At 36.7% G+C, this 18,190-nt stretch overlaps 1 protein-coding gene and 1 pseudogene across 1 annotated transcript in view; both read right to left on the bottom strand.

Moving 5' to 3' along the window:
- Positions 1-7,713, bottom strand: part of LOC121323689 (coiled-coil domain-containing protein 141-like) — a 35,756-nt gene extending 28,043 nt beyond the window's left edge. The window contains exons 1-4 of the mRNA XM_041264882.1: positions 7,250-7,713; positions 5,366-5,488; positions 3,146-3,337; positions 2,208-2,316 (exon numbers count right to left, since the gene is read on the bottom strand). Coding sequence (XP_041120816.1) covers positions 2,208-2,316; positions 3,146-3,337; positions 5,366-5,488; positions 7,250-7,351 — 526 coding nt within the window. The 5' untranslated portion in view covers positions 7,352-7,713. The remainder of the gene's footprint in view (positions 1-2,207; positions 2,317-3,145; positions 3,338-5,365; positions 5,489-7,249) is intronic.
- A 4,211-nt stretch (positions 7,714-11,924) lies between these two features.
- Positions 11,925-18,190, bottom strand: part of LOC121323043 — a 36,215-nt pseudogene continuing 29,949 nt past the window's right edge.

Here is an 18,190-nt window from a genome sequence, read left to right as displayed (position 1 = left end):
GAAACCACAAGAGACTCCTCCTTTTTCAAGAGTTCAACGTGGTTTACACAATTTAGGCAAGCCATAGTGTAATCACATATTGTCTTGCTCTGAAAAGCGATCTCCATTCATCATTTGAAAATACTGTATCCCAAGTAAACAACATAAATAGCATTGGGAAGAACAATTTCCCAGAGTTGTAGTCCATTTAAGCAGAAATCCCTATTATCAGTATCCCATTTAGACAGTGACGACTGTATATGATGTAACAGGGAGAGATCTGTGCTGACTCTGCTGGCGTGTTCACGGGCTGCAGGAAGAGGGCGGCAGCCGCCCAACAACCGCCTGTGAGTCATGGCAGTGACACGGGGAGGTGGGAAAGTGGGTGTGTGGAGTTTCCCCCTCTCTGAATGGCTGGGAGGCGGGTCTTGGGTGATTGTTGGTCCTATAAAATAACGCTCTGTTGTTTCCTCAGGTCTGCCCACTTAGACGCGCCAAGAGTGCGGAAGCTTTGATTCAGGACCGGGAATCAGCCGGGAGAAAACTAAAGATTCACAGCGAGACAGACAGAGAGAGCAGGGAATCCTTGGGCAGACCCCGGCGTATTGTAAAAGAGCAGGCTAGATAGCCGATAGAATAGGACGGTGATCCGGGTCGTGCGGGTAGCGGCGACCGGGATAACGCTGCCGAGTGCAGCACCTTTTATTTGTAGTTTTATTACTGTTTTATTTTCCCTTGTTCTTTTCGCCTTCTGTTTTCATTATTATTTCTTTGAGCACCTGCGAGTGCAATTGCTGTTCGTGTACCAGCTGTGGTATTTCCGTGGTGCTGTCTATCATCGTTGATAGGCAGCCCACGGTCAACAGTGCCCTCTGCCAGAGAAAAATAAGAACCGGTCCAAAATAAAACTGGGCACCTGTGTGGTGTTCCAAGTACACCTGTCTGTCTCCTGGTCAGTGAATTACCCACACCCCTTCCACAATGATTTTAATATTCATGAGACGTATTTTTTAGGCTGGTATCAGACACCTTGATTAGCGCTAATCTTAGACAACCTAATATTATCTTAGGTGAGACAGTCCATGATCATCACTAGTCAGCACTTGTGAAATCAGACAATATTATTTTTTTAACATACCGATTTAATATTCTCTAAGGTTTGGGCAGAACGAGTACATTGAAGGGTCAGACGGACAGTTCTTTAAAGAACCCTATAAATAGAGATGAAGTGACATCATTTGATGAAGAATACACCTGAAACTTCATTGACAAAACACTAAATCTATCCCATCCTGACCTAACATAAACTTTATATCTGCATCATTCCTTTTAGTTTGATGACATCCTATTCCATTTCTCTGTCACACTGTCAATATGATATGAAATGCACTCCCATTTGTATCTCATAGATATTTCCATTGTAGCTGTCTGTTCGTCTTAATGCCCTGGAACAAAAACACATGTGGTGGTGAATGCAGATAACAAGGTTTGCTGGGATCGCTTCACAATGTTCCGATAGGAAATATTTTTAGTCACTTATCTCTAGGCTGAACTTAAAAGTATGGTCACTCAAAGAGGACTGCTTGCATATGATCAACTTCCCAGTTGTACTTTGATATGTGAAACCTATTTTTGGAGTTTCATGTGACCTATACAATAATACTACTTGGCTGTAGCATAGTTCTTTTGCAATGGAAGAAATACTGAATGCAAAACCTCAAAGCTGGTATAAAAAAGATGGACATTATATGACAGAATATGGGAAACTAATACAAATATCACATTTTTAGATGGCTAATTCTGTAATATCCAGTTCAGAAGAAAAGATTCACCTTGGCCCAACCCATTATTAGGTACAGGCCATAACAAAAAGTATGCAGGCAATGTATATAGAGTAGAGTATCTCTTCACGTAAAACAATAGTAACACAATCTTTTCCTGGTGAATTCATAACTCTCTAGGATAATCTTTGGGCCTTGTCAAGTCACTAAACCCAAGGAAGTGATCTAGGTCTTGACAGTTATTGCTTTACAAGTGCTGAAATAAAAAATAATTAAAAAATGGAATCCAAGATTTGTCTTAAAAGAGACATTGTTGTTGCAGAACATACATGCTTATTTAGAGATGTTTAAACATCAGTAAACACTTTGTTTGAAGATCCCCCCACCCCCTTACCCCTCTGCATTTTAAGAAAATGGCTGCACTGATCCACAGTGCCAGCTACTTACCTTTTTTCATGTAACTGTGCTTGTGAAGAAGCTCCTTCAGACAATCTGCATTCTGAAACTCTTGGGCATTTTGCAGGAAGTCTTCTGCTTCATCTATTTTTATGGCAAACTTTTTCAAAATAAAAACAATACATGTTAAACTGTATTTCCACAAAAATATTGTCAATATTTTTGCTTAATTGATATAACTAATTAAAAGGTACTGGTAATTTTATCAGTCTATGCATTAAGTAATAATACTTGGCCTTATCCTCACTTTTATTAGAACAGTACATTTGCTTTATCCTTAACATACAATACAGGTTGATGTGGAGGACAATGACATTATTCATTTGCTGTCATGTGATATCAAAAGCTCGACAAGGAAAGCCATATGACACCAGCAGGAATTCAATTCAAGGCAGTACAATGTCTAATATAAGGAATGCACTGTGCTTCGGTTAAAGTATCGACTTTCCTCATCTGTCAAAATATCATTTTTTGGATGAGAATGAGAATGCAGTAAAACTGTGTGCCAATCAACCAGCTCCATTATTGATGTTGGCCACTGTGGTTTACTAAGAGTGGGGAATTTAACAGTATTGTAGATTGAGATTAAAATACAATGGAAAAGCTGATGTAACTCCTTGCATTATTATAACATAATTATAAAATACAAAGTAACAAAATTGCATCAAGGAACACTTCAATGCAGTGAACCATCTCATCTGAATTTAGGATTTCTTCAGGGCTCGTACCTTATGTAAATCGAATGCATCAGCCACTGCTACCTAGAGCAAGGCTTCCCCTTAGTAGCTGCCACAGCCTTCAGAAATGTATGTATTGCAATTATGGGTTTTCAAGATTTATCATGCTTTTTATCCCTAAATAAAGCACCTGCTTGACGTGTAAAGGATGAAAACAACTATTTACAAACTGTAACATTCTGTAACACTTACTTCCAAGGCTCTTTCAAAAAAGTCCAAAGCGAGATGTAAGAGTTCCTTACGCTTTTCCAAGAGGTCTATTAGACCCACCCAGGCCTCACTCAGAGTGGTTGCCATGGCACCGTACACCTGTTCTTGATCCAGGTTTTCCTCTGCAGTTTTATCAGCTTCACCCAGCAAGCTCCAAACACCATTCTCATGTGCCTATACAAATACAAATAAGAAAATAAACTAGAATCATGTCATTTACTTGTAATATTAAAAAAGCACCCCTGAACTGTAACGGAATAGCTTAAAAGAAACCATACATCATTTAGACATTAATATAAGATTGCATTTAAATGATTCCTGTATTTCATATTTTAACTCAACTGCCTGAATCGTGTGCATAAACATTATAAATGCATTGTAATAAAAACTACATCTGAGGAGGCTAGAGGCTATTTCTCAGAACTAATTACATTTTCCAACAATTGTGTGCATAAACTTCAGGCACACTTTTGTCTCGCAGATAGTGTCCAGTGTACTGTTCATTTAGCAGTTACACTTAAGTTTAAATATATTAATTTGCTTCTAATAAACATGTTGTTAAAGATTATGATTAAAAGGGATGACTATAGAATTGTAATGACACATTAACTTATGGGGAGCTTTACGCTGTGGTATAAATCAGGTATTAGTAATTAGGTGTCTATAAAGGTGTACTGTAATTACATTGTGTTATTTTAAATGATTGTCCTATCATTAACATTGGTCACACTTATTGATGTACTATTAGTTAACAAATAATGTATTTTATTTATTTAAGATATTTAAGTACCATGAGTACATAAGACATAGCATGCATTTTAAATCAGTACATCTCTATTCCAAATAAGACTGTAATATTGTATATTGTAATAAACAAATCTAACTTATTTTCTTAAAGGAGACAATCATAGAAAAAAAAATCATAACATTATCCATTTTATAAAATCCTAACACATATTGCATGCACATGGCACTGATTGCAAAGGAGTACTTCATGATGTCATTGTGGCAGGACCTGTTAGTAATTTACCTTCATATTAAAAATCTTCTAGAAGACCAAACAAAGTTTAAATTGGGGTTTGGCACGTCATATGTTATTTTGTTCGGCTTGATCTTTTGTACAAACAGATGGATGCAATCAGCTAAATGTATGACTGTTTTTAAGAAATGAATGTTTAACTTAAATAAACTTTTACAAAAAATGAGTACCATACTGGATACCTCAGTAAATCCAATGTGTTGACTATAATAAAAACAAACTATATATCTTATTTAATATTTCTGTACTGTATCACAGATCATTATACATACTATACTAGTCAGCCATATTAAGACAGGGACTTTTCCCAGAAGCAAAACAGTGCAAATATCTCCAGTAGCTCTGCTACAGTTGTAGGTCGATCTGTATGGTCCTGGATCACTTGGTGACAGCTTGTATTATGGACACTTGTAGCAAGGAAACATCATTGGTCAAACAAAATGAACAAGATGATAATTAGGTTAGAGTCACAAGGCTAAAAAGTAATTGAGTTACAGCTTCTCTGCTTTCAAATGTGATGATGTGTGCTTTGTAGAGTTGACATGTTCTTTATGTTATAAATACGCCCCTCTATCACTCTATTAGCAAACATTTTTCGTTCAAGTCTTGTATAATTTTCTGTAGATTTTTTAGTTTCCCCTAACTTTACTTTCACTTTGAAATGGGTGTCCAAGTCTATTATCCTGCCAGATATTTTAGATTCCCTCCCTATGCATTAGGTATTGATCCCACCTGACACTACTTAGGTGTTGCAAAGGGAGTTTCATGTTTGCAGAGAATTGCATGATAGTTATTAACACCTTTGATATTACCCTTTTAACTGGATATTCTGTGTTTATATAATAGTAATGTCATCTCATGACATTTAATGTCTTTCAGAAAAGCAAGAAACCAAAGATTCATGGGAAGAGGATGGATTTGTAGTTTTAACGATTGGGTTATGAATTCTGTATATATTCACGGTCAATGTTCCAACCAGTTTTTACAGCCCTGTAAAAAAATGGCCTGTTTGTTGAAAGAGGAGAGAAAGTATACTAATTGGTGTGAACACGCAAATATAGTTAAGGAAACACTTTACTTTGAAACCATTATCATCCATTATCACCCTGGCAGACTTCAATTACTATCCCTTGATTTATGGATCTTCTTAACTTCATAATTACCTTGAGTTTTGCCAACAGGACTTCATGTCCATGAAGTAGCTTCTTGGTCTCATCTTGATTACTTCCAATCTCTAACAGATTCGGTGTGGATTCAGCCAGCTGGAGCTGCACCAGTGTTCCACACTAAAACACAGTGGAAGAATCAGATAAGAACAATGGAAAGGGAATACTGAGTAGCACTATAGAGTCTAATATTCTGGTAGAATGTTTGAGATGTGTGTTAAATTTCTCCAGACAAGGCAAGGATCAATTAAACTACTGAAAACACAAATAAAAAACAAAGTAATTCTACAAACCTGTTTACAGTAAATGCCCTTTTATTCACGTGATATTCATTTCAATAAATGTTGAATTGCTGCTAAGGCCACAGATATAAAGGGGTCTGCAATATTTTCTACTGGAAAATATTACAGATTTTTGGTTTAATTACATTACAGAAACAGCAAACAGTGGGAGTAAATGCAGTTATATACTGTACCTAAACATAAATTAAGAGTGATATGCTCCCAATAGCCATAGAACAGTTACCCCACAGCTGTAAAAGAGCACCTGAGCAAAGATTATTTGTAAACAACATTACCATGTTATACCGGACGTGCGGTTCTACATTGGTTACAGAAGCAGAGTGTGGTATTTTTGTTCTACTTTCTGTGTGTAGGGAAGTTTACCTGTACAGCAAACGATTATTTGCAAGTGTGTGTTGCCCTTTTCATTACCACATGCTTGAGATTCCTGTGTGCCACATAGCAACATTAAAGGACATATTGTATACCACATTCTCTTCTTGCTTATGCAACATGACAACAAGAATAACAGATTAACAAGCCATATACATGAGAAAAAGCCGATATGATAAATGACTGTAAATGATTTAGCAAATTAGGAAGTATCATTATAAGCTGAAGTTATTGTTTTACTTAAGAAAATAAAGCTTGGAAATATACTTTTGCTGGTACTAGTATTAATTACTATCTTTGTATTGGAATTATACATTGGGGTACTTTTTTTTTCTACATACAAATGCCTAATTGAAAAACTGTGTTATTGATTCTGGGCACACAACAAGGGAAGGGAACAAGTGTAGCTATGACATCACTGACTGGCACTGAACTGTGCATGTAATGACAAACATATGGTTTTAAAAACAGGTTTGAAGTCGGTATTGAAAATATTTACAGTGTAACAAAAACCACATTTGGAAAGACATCTGTTTTGCATCCTGTATTTATAACCCCCTACTGCTGTGAATTGTATCAGGTACTTACCAAACTGACAAACACGAGGAAGCTTGTGCTTCACTAGCAAACTTAAACACATTCATTATATAAGTATTAAATAAAACTGTGAGTCAATACAGCTTTAATCGGTGACTGGCCATAACAAATCAGCAACCAATGAGTGAAGTGACACATTTTGTCAGGATCTTGTGTAAACCAATATGGTTGCAATGTCACGGAGATTTGTGTTGGAAACACAGTGCAGTTGTCACATTATCAATTGATTGGCTTGAAATACATGGGAAAAACAGACTGTTTTTAAAAGGGTTATTTCATGATAACAATTAAATAACCCTTTGAGTATACTCTGCATACATTGTTGCTTCTACAAACAAACATAATTTCTTTTACAATAGATTTGTTTTACTATTTAGAAGCCAATCAGTGTTTGCATTTGAACAACTTGAACACATTTTAAATACATTGAAGGATGATAACTTTTAGCAATGACAATCATTTTTCTATAAAGAATCAAAATACTGTTTTTCTTTTTAATTGAAGCACTATAATAAAATATCTGCTCAATCTGGGTATTTATGTAAACCTGAAGTACAGTGTAGCCTGTAACTGTAAAGCATGCAAATATATATTTAAAATAAAGATATACCTTTAGTAATGCTACAATGATCCGTGAATCCCCTGCTTGGACTGCAACAGTACTAACGGTTGTTGTGGAAGGCTGACCTCCATAGTCTCCTTCATTGGACATGGTCACCTCAATCCAAGCTTCATATAGTCAAAGATGGCAAAATTATTCTAACAGCAAGCCATACACACTCTTAATCCCACGTCCTCCCACTGAAGCGCTTCCCGTCCTGGTATTGCTGAACAGTAGTAGTCCAATGTCGGTTCTACTGTTGCCGCAGGTTTATTTCTATTTACAGCAGTGGTAACAGCCTTGATTCCAGTTCTTTTAACAGCAGTTGTACTCCAGTCTCATCCTCGTTTCAGATCCTGTATCCACAGTAGTACACAAGACACCCCCATAAAACTTCAGTCCCCACTGAGCCCTTGGATTGAATGAATATACTACAGCAAGCACTGAAAGTTGACAGAGTAAAGAACAGCAAGTTAAAGATAGAAATACCCACTGGGATTATCACTGTGCACAAGGCTATTTGTCACACCCCTAGTTTGGTTGCACTGCACTGTACCCCCCTCCCACACATTGTCAGACCCAAATAGCAGTGTGTTTACTGCTGGCCCGTTCACAAAACATCATATGACACTGGATAAGCAAATGATAAATTGAAAATATCAATTCATTTTTATCTCTGCAGCACTTACACACAGGATCCTGGTAGGGCTTAAAAAATCAGCCCATGACCCTAAATGCTAGTGTGTATGCCTGTACAAAGTGTGCAGTAAGTTTTATTAGAGGCAGCATATGAATGTTTGCATTGAAACCCAAAAATACCCTGAATATTAAGTCACCAAAAAATAAACAAACAAACAAACAAATAAATACATTAATAAAGACAGATGCAATTGTCTATACTTGTAACCAAGTTAAATTCACTGAAAGTTACATTCCTCAAGGGCAATTTTATTTTCACTCCCATTAAGTTATTTTAAAAACTTTTTTTTTTTAAGCAATGGAGTCAGTTTATTACTCACCTTACTGCATTTAAAAATATATTTTAAGAACTTGAAATTACCTAAATCAAACAAAACAGTCACTGAGTGACAGTTATACCCTGCATAATTGTAAATGATATTGTTTAAAATTGTGGTTATTGTATTAAAACAAAGCTACAATGTTATCTATCAAAAGTGCACCAGCACTGGTTATAGTATGATACTTGATGCATGGGTTTCTAAAATAGTACTCTGTCAAAACTGACTGGTTCCACTTGTACATTTGTTGTCTTTAGCAGAACTACTAGAAAGTGTATTCTGAGAAGTGAACGTATGTTTAGCAGCATGCAGCTGGTATGAAACTCACTTTGACAGTAAATACAACCCTCTTTCTATCCAATGAAAAAATAAACTTCCCATTCACAAGTCCTTCAGCTTAAGTGGTTTGCTAAATAATGCAGTTCCGTGACTAATTTTATATACAAACGATGACGGCATTCATTCAGTACTGGCGTGCACTTGAGTATATTAAAAGGCTCAGGAAATTAATTATGGTATGCTAAGAGGGACAAGACAGAGGACTGCGATTAATGTGCATTAAAATACTCCCAAAAACTGAATGCGTGAATTGCAGAAGTTAACTGTGATTTTTAATTGATATATAAAATATATATATATATATATATATATTATATATATATATAAAAAATAAGAAATTAGGGCTGTCAATTATTCTGTATCAATCTTTACTCGTGTTATCTTTGCAAGAATTGACCAAACGAAAGATTCAATAGCAAGCATATTGGCACACTTTTAGTGCAAGTATAATTATAAATACAGTACATTAAATTGTGTAAGAAATACACAGAGAGCATACTGGTGAAAGTTTGTATCTTCTAGTGGTAAACGGGTGTTCAATAGTTTGTCTACATTTCTAAACAAAGTATATGCCTGTGCTATTACCTGCTGCAGTAAAGAGTTAAACACATACATTCAAGCCCTTTAAAATCACTCAGGAAGCCTAACAGACATGGGCCTCTGTAACAACACACTTGAATATGCAATGTAAAAATATATGGTGCACTACTGAGCTTTAAATGGTCTACCAAGTAAAAACGAAATAGCGTCACAGTGACCAGAGATCTTCATATGACTTTACAGAACCACTTTGCTTCACTTGGGCAAGTGACACTGCAGCTGCTGAACTTAAGAAACAGCCAAGAAAGAAACAGAGTGGCGGATATCAGAAACTCAGACAAGTCAAGGACATCAGAGGAACTGCAGGCTCTGCATAGAGTTACCATCTGCTTGGAACGACTGATAAATTAGCCCAAGTGACCATCCAGCACCCAGCATTAAATCACAAGCAGGTTAAATTTAGAAGTTGTCAGAGCAGCAGATGACAGGCAGCAGACAGACAGGACCGCCCACCAGTTAAACCATCACCTCAAAAAAGAAATTGTGTTTTCGATGTTTACTCAGTTAAACTGAATTTAAAGTTAAACTTACACTATTCAAATTCTATAGTCAATCTAAATGTTAAGACAGGGTTTTAAAAGGTGTATTAAAAAGCTTCTCAGCTTGGTTCAATGAGTCCCTAATAGCTGTCTGGCATAACACTGCAAGTCAGTGGGGTATATATTTCGGAATACTGGCAGATCTAAATAGCCGTCCATTAAACTCATAAACCCTCTGTCCCAGAGGATTCACAAAAAGCTGTTGATTTTAAATCTGCCATGGTTTAGATAATCAAAATAGAACCTTATGTCTCATGTAGGTTTTGGCACCAAACTATCTAGAACAGAAGAAAAGTGGCAAGAGATAATATTTCTAAAGCTAATAAGATATCAGAAAATGTATTTTATCATTCTTCTCACATGACATGCAGTGATTTCCAAGTATTCATTTGCATAGTCTCTTATTTTTTTTGCTCTGACTAAACAGGTCTACAGAATACAAAAAGCATGAGCATGTCATCTCTTGACTTCAAGTTAACATCTTTATCAGTGCTTGCTATTTTTGTCATAACTACTAAGTAACTGCCAATAATCAGTCATAGACACATTTGTTATCTAACAAGTTATCTACTAAGCATAAACTTTAGCTTGTCTATAGATTATCTGGAAGCATTCTTGTGTCGGTCTGCTTTATAGTTGATGTCGAGTCTGTAAAATGTGTCCCTACAGCACATTGGCCTTGTAAATATTTTCCCAGTCCCATTATATATTATTTTTTCTATTCAATGCACTGCCTCTGACCCAATATATAAATATTATTTAAATCAACAAGATTTTCTCTAGATCCACAACACCTAATTACTGATTGTATATCCCACCTAATATAAAATTAAATGATAAAATTTTAAATATTTTTCACCACACAACTACCTTTTTTCTAATTAAAACTTTCTGAAGTTTACATTTCTGTCTGGTTTTCTAGCAATTCTAAGTAAATATTTTGAATTTACTGCACACTTCACCACTCCAGCTGTTATTTCCAGTCCAGAGTTCTGAAATAGCCCTGAAGGAAACAATGATTTGGTGGTGTTGTTATTCCAACTAATTATCTTGCACACCACTGAAGTACTACATGAAGCACTATGCATAAAGGTCACCAACTAGCAAAGTATGTTGATTTGCTACACTTCCCTTCAATTTTAAACAATGCATTGTTAGGTTTATAACTGTTTCACAACTCACTAGTTTGCCATAGATACTAAACCCCAATAAATGTTGTCCGATTAGAAATCACATCTACTTTCATGCATCACATTTTTTTAAAATTATTATTATTTTATTAAATATAAAGTGCAATAGACTTCTACCTTAGCCCCAATCCAAATGTTAACTTATAATGTAAGTAATTCAACACTACTGCACAAATATCACTCCAGCATCTGTTGGACAAGATTAAAACTATTTTAGATTGCTCAAAATGTATTTATCACATTTAGGGGATAATGCTTTAATTAAAACAAGTTTAATGGAGTCAATACTAAGATGTGCTGCTGATAGACAATATAAAAACAATAGATACAATTGTGGTTTATGGCTGAAAGCTGCAGGTGTGGCATAGACCTTCACTGATTTCATGACCAGATGTTTGTTAACTTTATATGACAAATTAAACTGGTGAAATACCAAATATAATTTACTTATAAGCATTGTTTTATGTAATAGCAAATTTGTAACTGCTTAAATTACATTGCCTATATCTATTATTATACCGTTTAAAATGTTTATGTCCAACTATTCTAAATGGCAGTAAAAATATAACACTGTTAAAATTGCTGCTGCTTTGTGGTAATTGTCTGGAATAGGGGGAAAACTGAATTCCAGAAGTGAAATACATTCAAGTATCTTATGAACCCTTAGCAATATTATATAGTAGTAAATAAATACTTGGAGCATTTTCAAAATGTCTTCAGAAAATATGGCAACTTTAAACAGAATAGATACAGCGGCTAAGATGAATAAATAAATAAATAAATAAACCAACTGGAATATTACTGCATCAGCTAGTGCTTGCATATATTCATTGATGACAATTAAAAGCTGCCATAAAATAAACTTTTCTGCTGTGAAATTATGCAGTAGTGACACCTAGTGGCCACACACGATTATACACAAATATACCACAGATACTGCAGTTTGCAGCCACATTCACAACTTTTACATGGCAAGACAAACTCCAAATAAATACTTTCAGATTTCCTGTGCCCTAAAATCAAACAGCAGGTGTTACACAAAGCACAAGAAACAAACAAGAAGAATCACAAGTATATTCCAAAGATAATAGTTCCCATGTAATAGTTTATTTATTGAACCTTTCCACGGTTTACTATAAAAGTTTTCCATTTTTTATTATTATACTAATTATTTAAACAAAGCTTTGCCCATCACTTGTTTCTTGAAGTGCACGGGTACGCAGCAATCTTGGAACATTTTTAAAAAGCTGGTTTCACTTGCCAATATCTGCTTAAAAACAGCAGGTTAGGCAATTTACATCAGAGGCTTTCAGGGCAGGTTGCATATTGGCACAATAAAAAAAGATGCAGCAACATTTTAAGGTATAACAAATTAAAGACAAAAATTCTAAAATAGTTTTCTTACTGTCTACAAACAGGAAGTTTGCCTAACATCTAAAAATTCTACATCACCAAGTAATCATGGACAGAAGTTGCACCTGGACATTCTATACTTTTAGTAGCACCATTAAAATCTTGAGTCAACTGTCAGCATTAACAGATAACAGGCCAGGTAAAGCTTTGAGGGAACTTCAGTGCAATGTTTGTAGTACTTTTCTTTAATAATATAACTGGAGGAGGAGGAGCCTTATGCAGCACATGATAAGTTAATATGCCTTGGTGAGGCGTAGTCTGTTAGAATGGAAGTCATTCTCAAATGGCTGTGGAATCATTCTATTGAAGTTATGACATGAGGATGCCATGCTGATTGCAAGCTCTGTATGAGGTGACACAGGAGAGTCCATTAGTCCGCATGTACATGGATTAGGGAGTGGTACTGATTAGAGGAAAAACCTCAGAATGGAGTGTGGTAACCAGCGGTGTACCACAGGGATTAGTATTAGGTCCTCTGCTATTCCTAATCTACATTAATGATTTCGATTCTGGTATAGTAAGCAAACTTGTTAAATTTGCACACGACACAAAAGTAGGAGGAGTGGCAAACACCGTTGCAGCAGCAAAGGTCATTCAAAATGATCTAGACAAGATTCAGAACTGGGCAGACACATGGCAAATGACATTTAATAGAGAAAAGTGTAAGGTACTGCATGCAGGCAATAAAAATGTACATTATAAATATCATATGGGAGATACTGAAATTGGAGAAGGAATCTATGAAAAAGACCTAGGAGTTTTTGTTGACTCAGAAATGTCTTCATCTAGACAATGTGGGGAAGCTATAAAAAAGGCTAACAAGATGCTTTGATACATTGTGAAAAGTGTTGAATTTAAATCAAGGGAAGTAATGTTAAAACTGTACAATGCACTAGTAAGACCTCATCTTGAATATTGTGTGCAGTTCTGGTCATCTCGCTATAAAAAAGACATTGCTGCTCTAGAAAGAGTGCAAAGAAGAGCGACCAGAATTATTCCGGGCTTAAAAGGCATGTCATATGCAGACAGGCTAAAAGAATTGAATCTGTTCAGTCTTGAACAAAGAAGACTACGTGGCGACCTAATTCAAGCATTCAAAATTCTAAAAGGTATTGAGAGTGTCGACCCAAGGGACTTTTTCAGCCTGAAAAAAGAAACAAGGACCAGGGGTCACAAATAGAGATTAGACAAAGGGGCATTCAGAACAGAAAATAGGAGGCACTTTTTTACACAGAGAATTGTGAGGGTCTGGAATCAACTCCCCAGTAATGTTGTTGAAGCTGACACCCTGGGATCCTTCAAGAAGCTGCTTGATGAGATTTTGGGATCAATAAGCTACTAACAACCAAACGAGCAAGATGGGCCGAATGGCCTCCTCTCGTTTGTAAACTTTCTTATGTTCTTATGTTCTTTCCTCCTCCTCCTCCTTCTTCTTCCTCATCAGAAGTGAGACAGCAACAGGATCTTGAGGAACTGGCACACCCACAATTCATGGAAGTCTGCATCACCCCTAACAGACTGAAAGCCACCAGGGAGATAGAAGGTCAGAACAGCTGGGTTCAGGTAGGCAGAAGCAGGGAAAAAAAGAAACTTCGTCAAACACAACCACCAGAAATCAAAACAACCAACAGATTTGAGTCACTTCAGAATTTTGATGAGCAGAACCAACAACAAGAGAATGAAAGGAACAACATCCAGGACCCTATTGACAGTGGTGACCAGACAGCAAAAAGAAGGGAGGTCATGATTGTTGGGGACTCCATATTGAGAAACACAGCAAGTTCAATTCGCAGTTTGGACCCCCTTACTACAACAGTGTGCTGCCTTCCGAGAGCCTCGGTCAAGCACATCACTGAGAACGTAGACAGGCTCCTAGAACGAACAGGAGACGACCCGGTAGTAGTCGTCCACATCGGTACAAACAACATTGGAAGAGACAGACCAAAATCCCTGCAAAACAAATTCAGAGAGCTAGGAAGGAAATTAAAAGAGAAAACCAAAACTGTGGTATTTTCTGGTATACTACCCGCACCTTGCAAAGGACCATATGGACAGCTGGAAATAATTAATCAAAACGCATGGCTGAAGACGTGGTGCACACGGGAAGGCTTCACCTATCTTGATCATTGGACCACATTCTACAACGAGGACTATCTGTATAGACGGGATGGACTGCATTTAAATAACAAGGGAACTAGTCTACTCGGAGAAAAGATCCTCGAGCAGGTTCAGAAGCATTTAAACTAGAAAGGAAGGGGGGAGAAATCAACAAAAAAACAGAAGGGAGACCGCATCAAAACAAGAACAACAACTCAGGTAAGACAACCATTAAATGTATTTATCTAAATGCTAGAAGTATCAGAAACAAAATTCTAGAACTTGAAGCTACTGCACTAACAGGTAACTATGATGTGATAGGTGTTACAGAAACGTGGTTGTCTGAGAGTGATGGGGACGAATATAATATTTGTGGGTATACACTGTATAGGAAAGACAGGCAGGACAGAAGAGGAGGAGGGGTAGCGCTATACATAAGAAACAGTCTTGAAGCCCAGGTGTTAAACCTGGACAAAGAAAATAAAACCGAATCAATATGGGTCAGAATAACGGACAAAAATTCAAAAGGCATAATAATAGGAGCATGCTATAGACCGCCAGATTCAGACGGTGAGCAAAATAATCTGTTATACAATGACATTAGAAATGTGTGTAGCAAAGGAGAAGCCATACTAATGGGGGATTTCAACTTCCCCCAAATAAAATGGGAAAACCCGGTGGGTAGCGCGAAGGATGAAATAGAAATGGTGGAAATGACAAATGACTGCTTCCTAACACAATTTGTGAAGGCACCCACTAGAGGGGAGGCATGCCTTGATTTAGTCTTTTCAAATAACGAAGATAGAATAACTAAAACAGAGGTCAGAGAACCACTGGCAAACTCAGACCACAACATGGTCTCATTTGAAGTGTTTTTTAAATCCCCAAAAGAAATGACTAAAGCTAAGGTTTACAATTTTAGAAAAGCAAACTATGAAGGTATGAAACAGAGACTAACGAAGTAGATTGGAGTAAAATAGAGAAAACACCCACAGAAGAAGGATGGTTGTTCTTCAAAAATGTAGTACTAGAGGCACAAAACAATTATATCCCTAAAGTAGACAAATCTAAATGTAAAACTAAATTGCCAAAATGGTTTAATAGATCAATTAAAAAAAATATTCAGCGAAAAAAGGCACTTTACAGAGCATTAAAAAAGGACCAAAAAGAAAGTACGCAGAAAGAGTACACAGAACTGCAAACGCAAGTCAAAAAGGAAGTTAGAAAGGCCAAGAGAGAAATAGAAATAAACATTGCTAAGGGAGCTAAAACCAATTCCAAAATGTTTTTCCAATATTACAACAGCAAGAGAACATTCAAAGAGGAGATTAAATGTTTAAGAGATACAAATGGCAAAATCGTAGATGAGGAAAAAAAAATAGCAAATATGTTAAATGATTACTTTTCACAAGTTTTTACAAAGGAAGATACTGACAACATGCCCCACATGTCATCCAGTTCCTGTCCAGTTTTAAATAACTTTAGCATAACTGAGGCAGAAGTGTTAAAGGGACTAGGAGCTCTTAAAATAAACAAATCCCCTGGGCCGGATGAGATCCTCCCAGTAGTACTCAAAGAAATGAAAGAAGTAATTTACAAACCGCTAACCAAGATCATGCAGCAGTCTCTTGACACAGGGGTGGTACCGACAGACTGGAAAATTGCAAACGTAATACCGAACCACAAAAAGTGAAACAAAACTGAACCAGGTAACTACAGACCAGTAAGCCTGACTTCTATTATATGCAAACTTATGGAAACTATAATAAGATCCAAAATGGAAAATTACCTATATGGTAACAGGGTCCTGGGAGACAGTCAACATGGTTTTAGGAAAGGGAGATCGTGTCTAACTAACTTGCTTGATTTTTTTGAGGATGCAACATCGATAATGGATAATTGCAAAGCATATGACATGGTTTATTTAGATTTCCAGAAAGCTTTTGACAAAGTCCCGCACAAAAGATTAATTCTCAAACTGAACGCAGTTGGGATTCAAGGAAACACATGTACATGGATTAGGGAGTGGTTAACATGTAGAAAACAGAAAGTACTGATTAGAGGAAAAACCTCAGAATGGAGTGTGGTAACCAGTGGTGTACCACAGGGATCAGTATTAGGTCCTCTGCTATTCCTAATCTACATTAATGATTTAGATTCTGGTATAGTAAGCAAACTTGTTAAATTTGCAGACGACACAAAAGTAGGAGGAGTGGCAAACACTGTTGCAGCAGCAAAGGTCATTCAAAATGATCTAGACAAGATTCAGAACTGGGCAGACACATGGCAAATGACATTTAATAGAGAAAAGTGTAAGGTACTGCACGCAGGAAATAAAAATGTACATTATAAATATCATATGGGAGATATTGAAACTGGAGAAGGAATCTATGAAAAAGACCTAGGAGTTTTTGTTGACTCAGAAATGTCTTCATCTAGACAATGTGGGGAAGCTATAAAAAAGGCTAACAAGATGCTCGGATACATTGTGAAAAGTGTTGAATTTAAATCAAGGGAAGTAATGTTAAAACTGTACAATGCACTAGTAAGACCTCATCTTGAATATTGTGTTCAGTTCTGGTCACCTCGCTATAAAAAAGATATTGCTGCTCTAGAAAGAGTGCAAAGAAGAGCGACCAGAATTATTCCGGGCTTAAAAGGCATGTCATATGCAGACAGGCTAAAAAAATTTAATCTGTTCAGTCTTGAACAAAGAAGACTACGTGGCGACCTAATTCAAGCATTCAAAATTCTAAAAGGTATTGACAGTGTCGACCCAAGGGACTTTTTCAGCCTGAAAAAAGAAACAAGGACCAGGGGTCACAAATGGAGTTTAGAAAAAGGGGCATTCAGAACAGAAAATAGGAGACACTTTTTTACACAGAGAATTGTGAGGGTCTGGAATCAACTCCCCAGTAATGTTGTTGAAGCTGACACCCTGGGATCCTTCAAGAAGCTGCTTGATGAGATTTTGGGATCAATAAGCTACTAACAACCAAACGAGCAAGATGGGCTGAATGGCCTCCTCTCGTTTGTTATCTTTCTTATGTTCTTATGTTCTTATCTTCCTCCTGCTGCTGCAGCTGCTATTCCTCCTCCTCCTCCTCCTCCTTCCTCATCTTCCTCCTGCTGTTGCAGCTGCAGTTCCTCCTCCTCCTCCTGTAGCTTCTTCATGCCAACAAGCTTCATCTTCTCCCCGACGTGATCTGCAGATGAAGCCATGTCCTTAGGGCTCCCAAAAAACTGCTCAGTTATATATATATATATATAACTGTATACAAAAAAGTAATTAATATACACTGAACCTTTGCAAACCTAATGCATAAGTTGTATTTTTATGTTTTAATAGCCTAATAGATTCTCCTGAGTTCTCTAGTGCTGTTCTTTGGAAATATTTAAGACTGTAACAGTACAAACGTTAATGTGGTAGCCTAATAAATACATTGCCGACCTCGTCTTTTCAATAAAATTATCAAAGCATTCGATTTATTTTCATATCAACAGTACAAAAGCGGATCTTCTTCAGATCAGCTTCAGGTAAAGTGGATTATCTGCATCACGTTGGGGTCGTATTTCATCTTGGGGTCCAAACTATCTAGATCTAGACAGAATTTGGAACGCTACAAACAGATAGATATTGAAACCACACTCTCATAACTAATTTAAGAAGAAAAAAAAGACCCCTGCAGGCAGTGATCACAGGACACACCTCTGATCTCAAACTGAGTGCACTAGGCAGCAATCTTGAAATAT

Source organism: Polyodon spathula, chromosome 11, assembly GCF_017654505.1.
Source record: "Polyodon spathula isolate WHYD16114869_AA chromosome 11, ASM1765450v1, whole genome shotgun sequence".
In the NCBI taxonomy this organism is placed as follows: Eukaryota; Metazoa; Chordata; class Actinopteri; order Acipenseriformes; family Polyodontidae; genus Polyodon; species Polyodon spathula.
The sequence above is the reverse complement of the archived record's forward strand: the minus strand, read 5'-3'. Positions and strand labels throughout refer to the sequence as shown.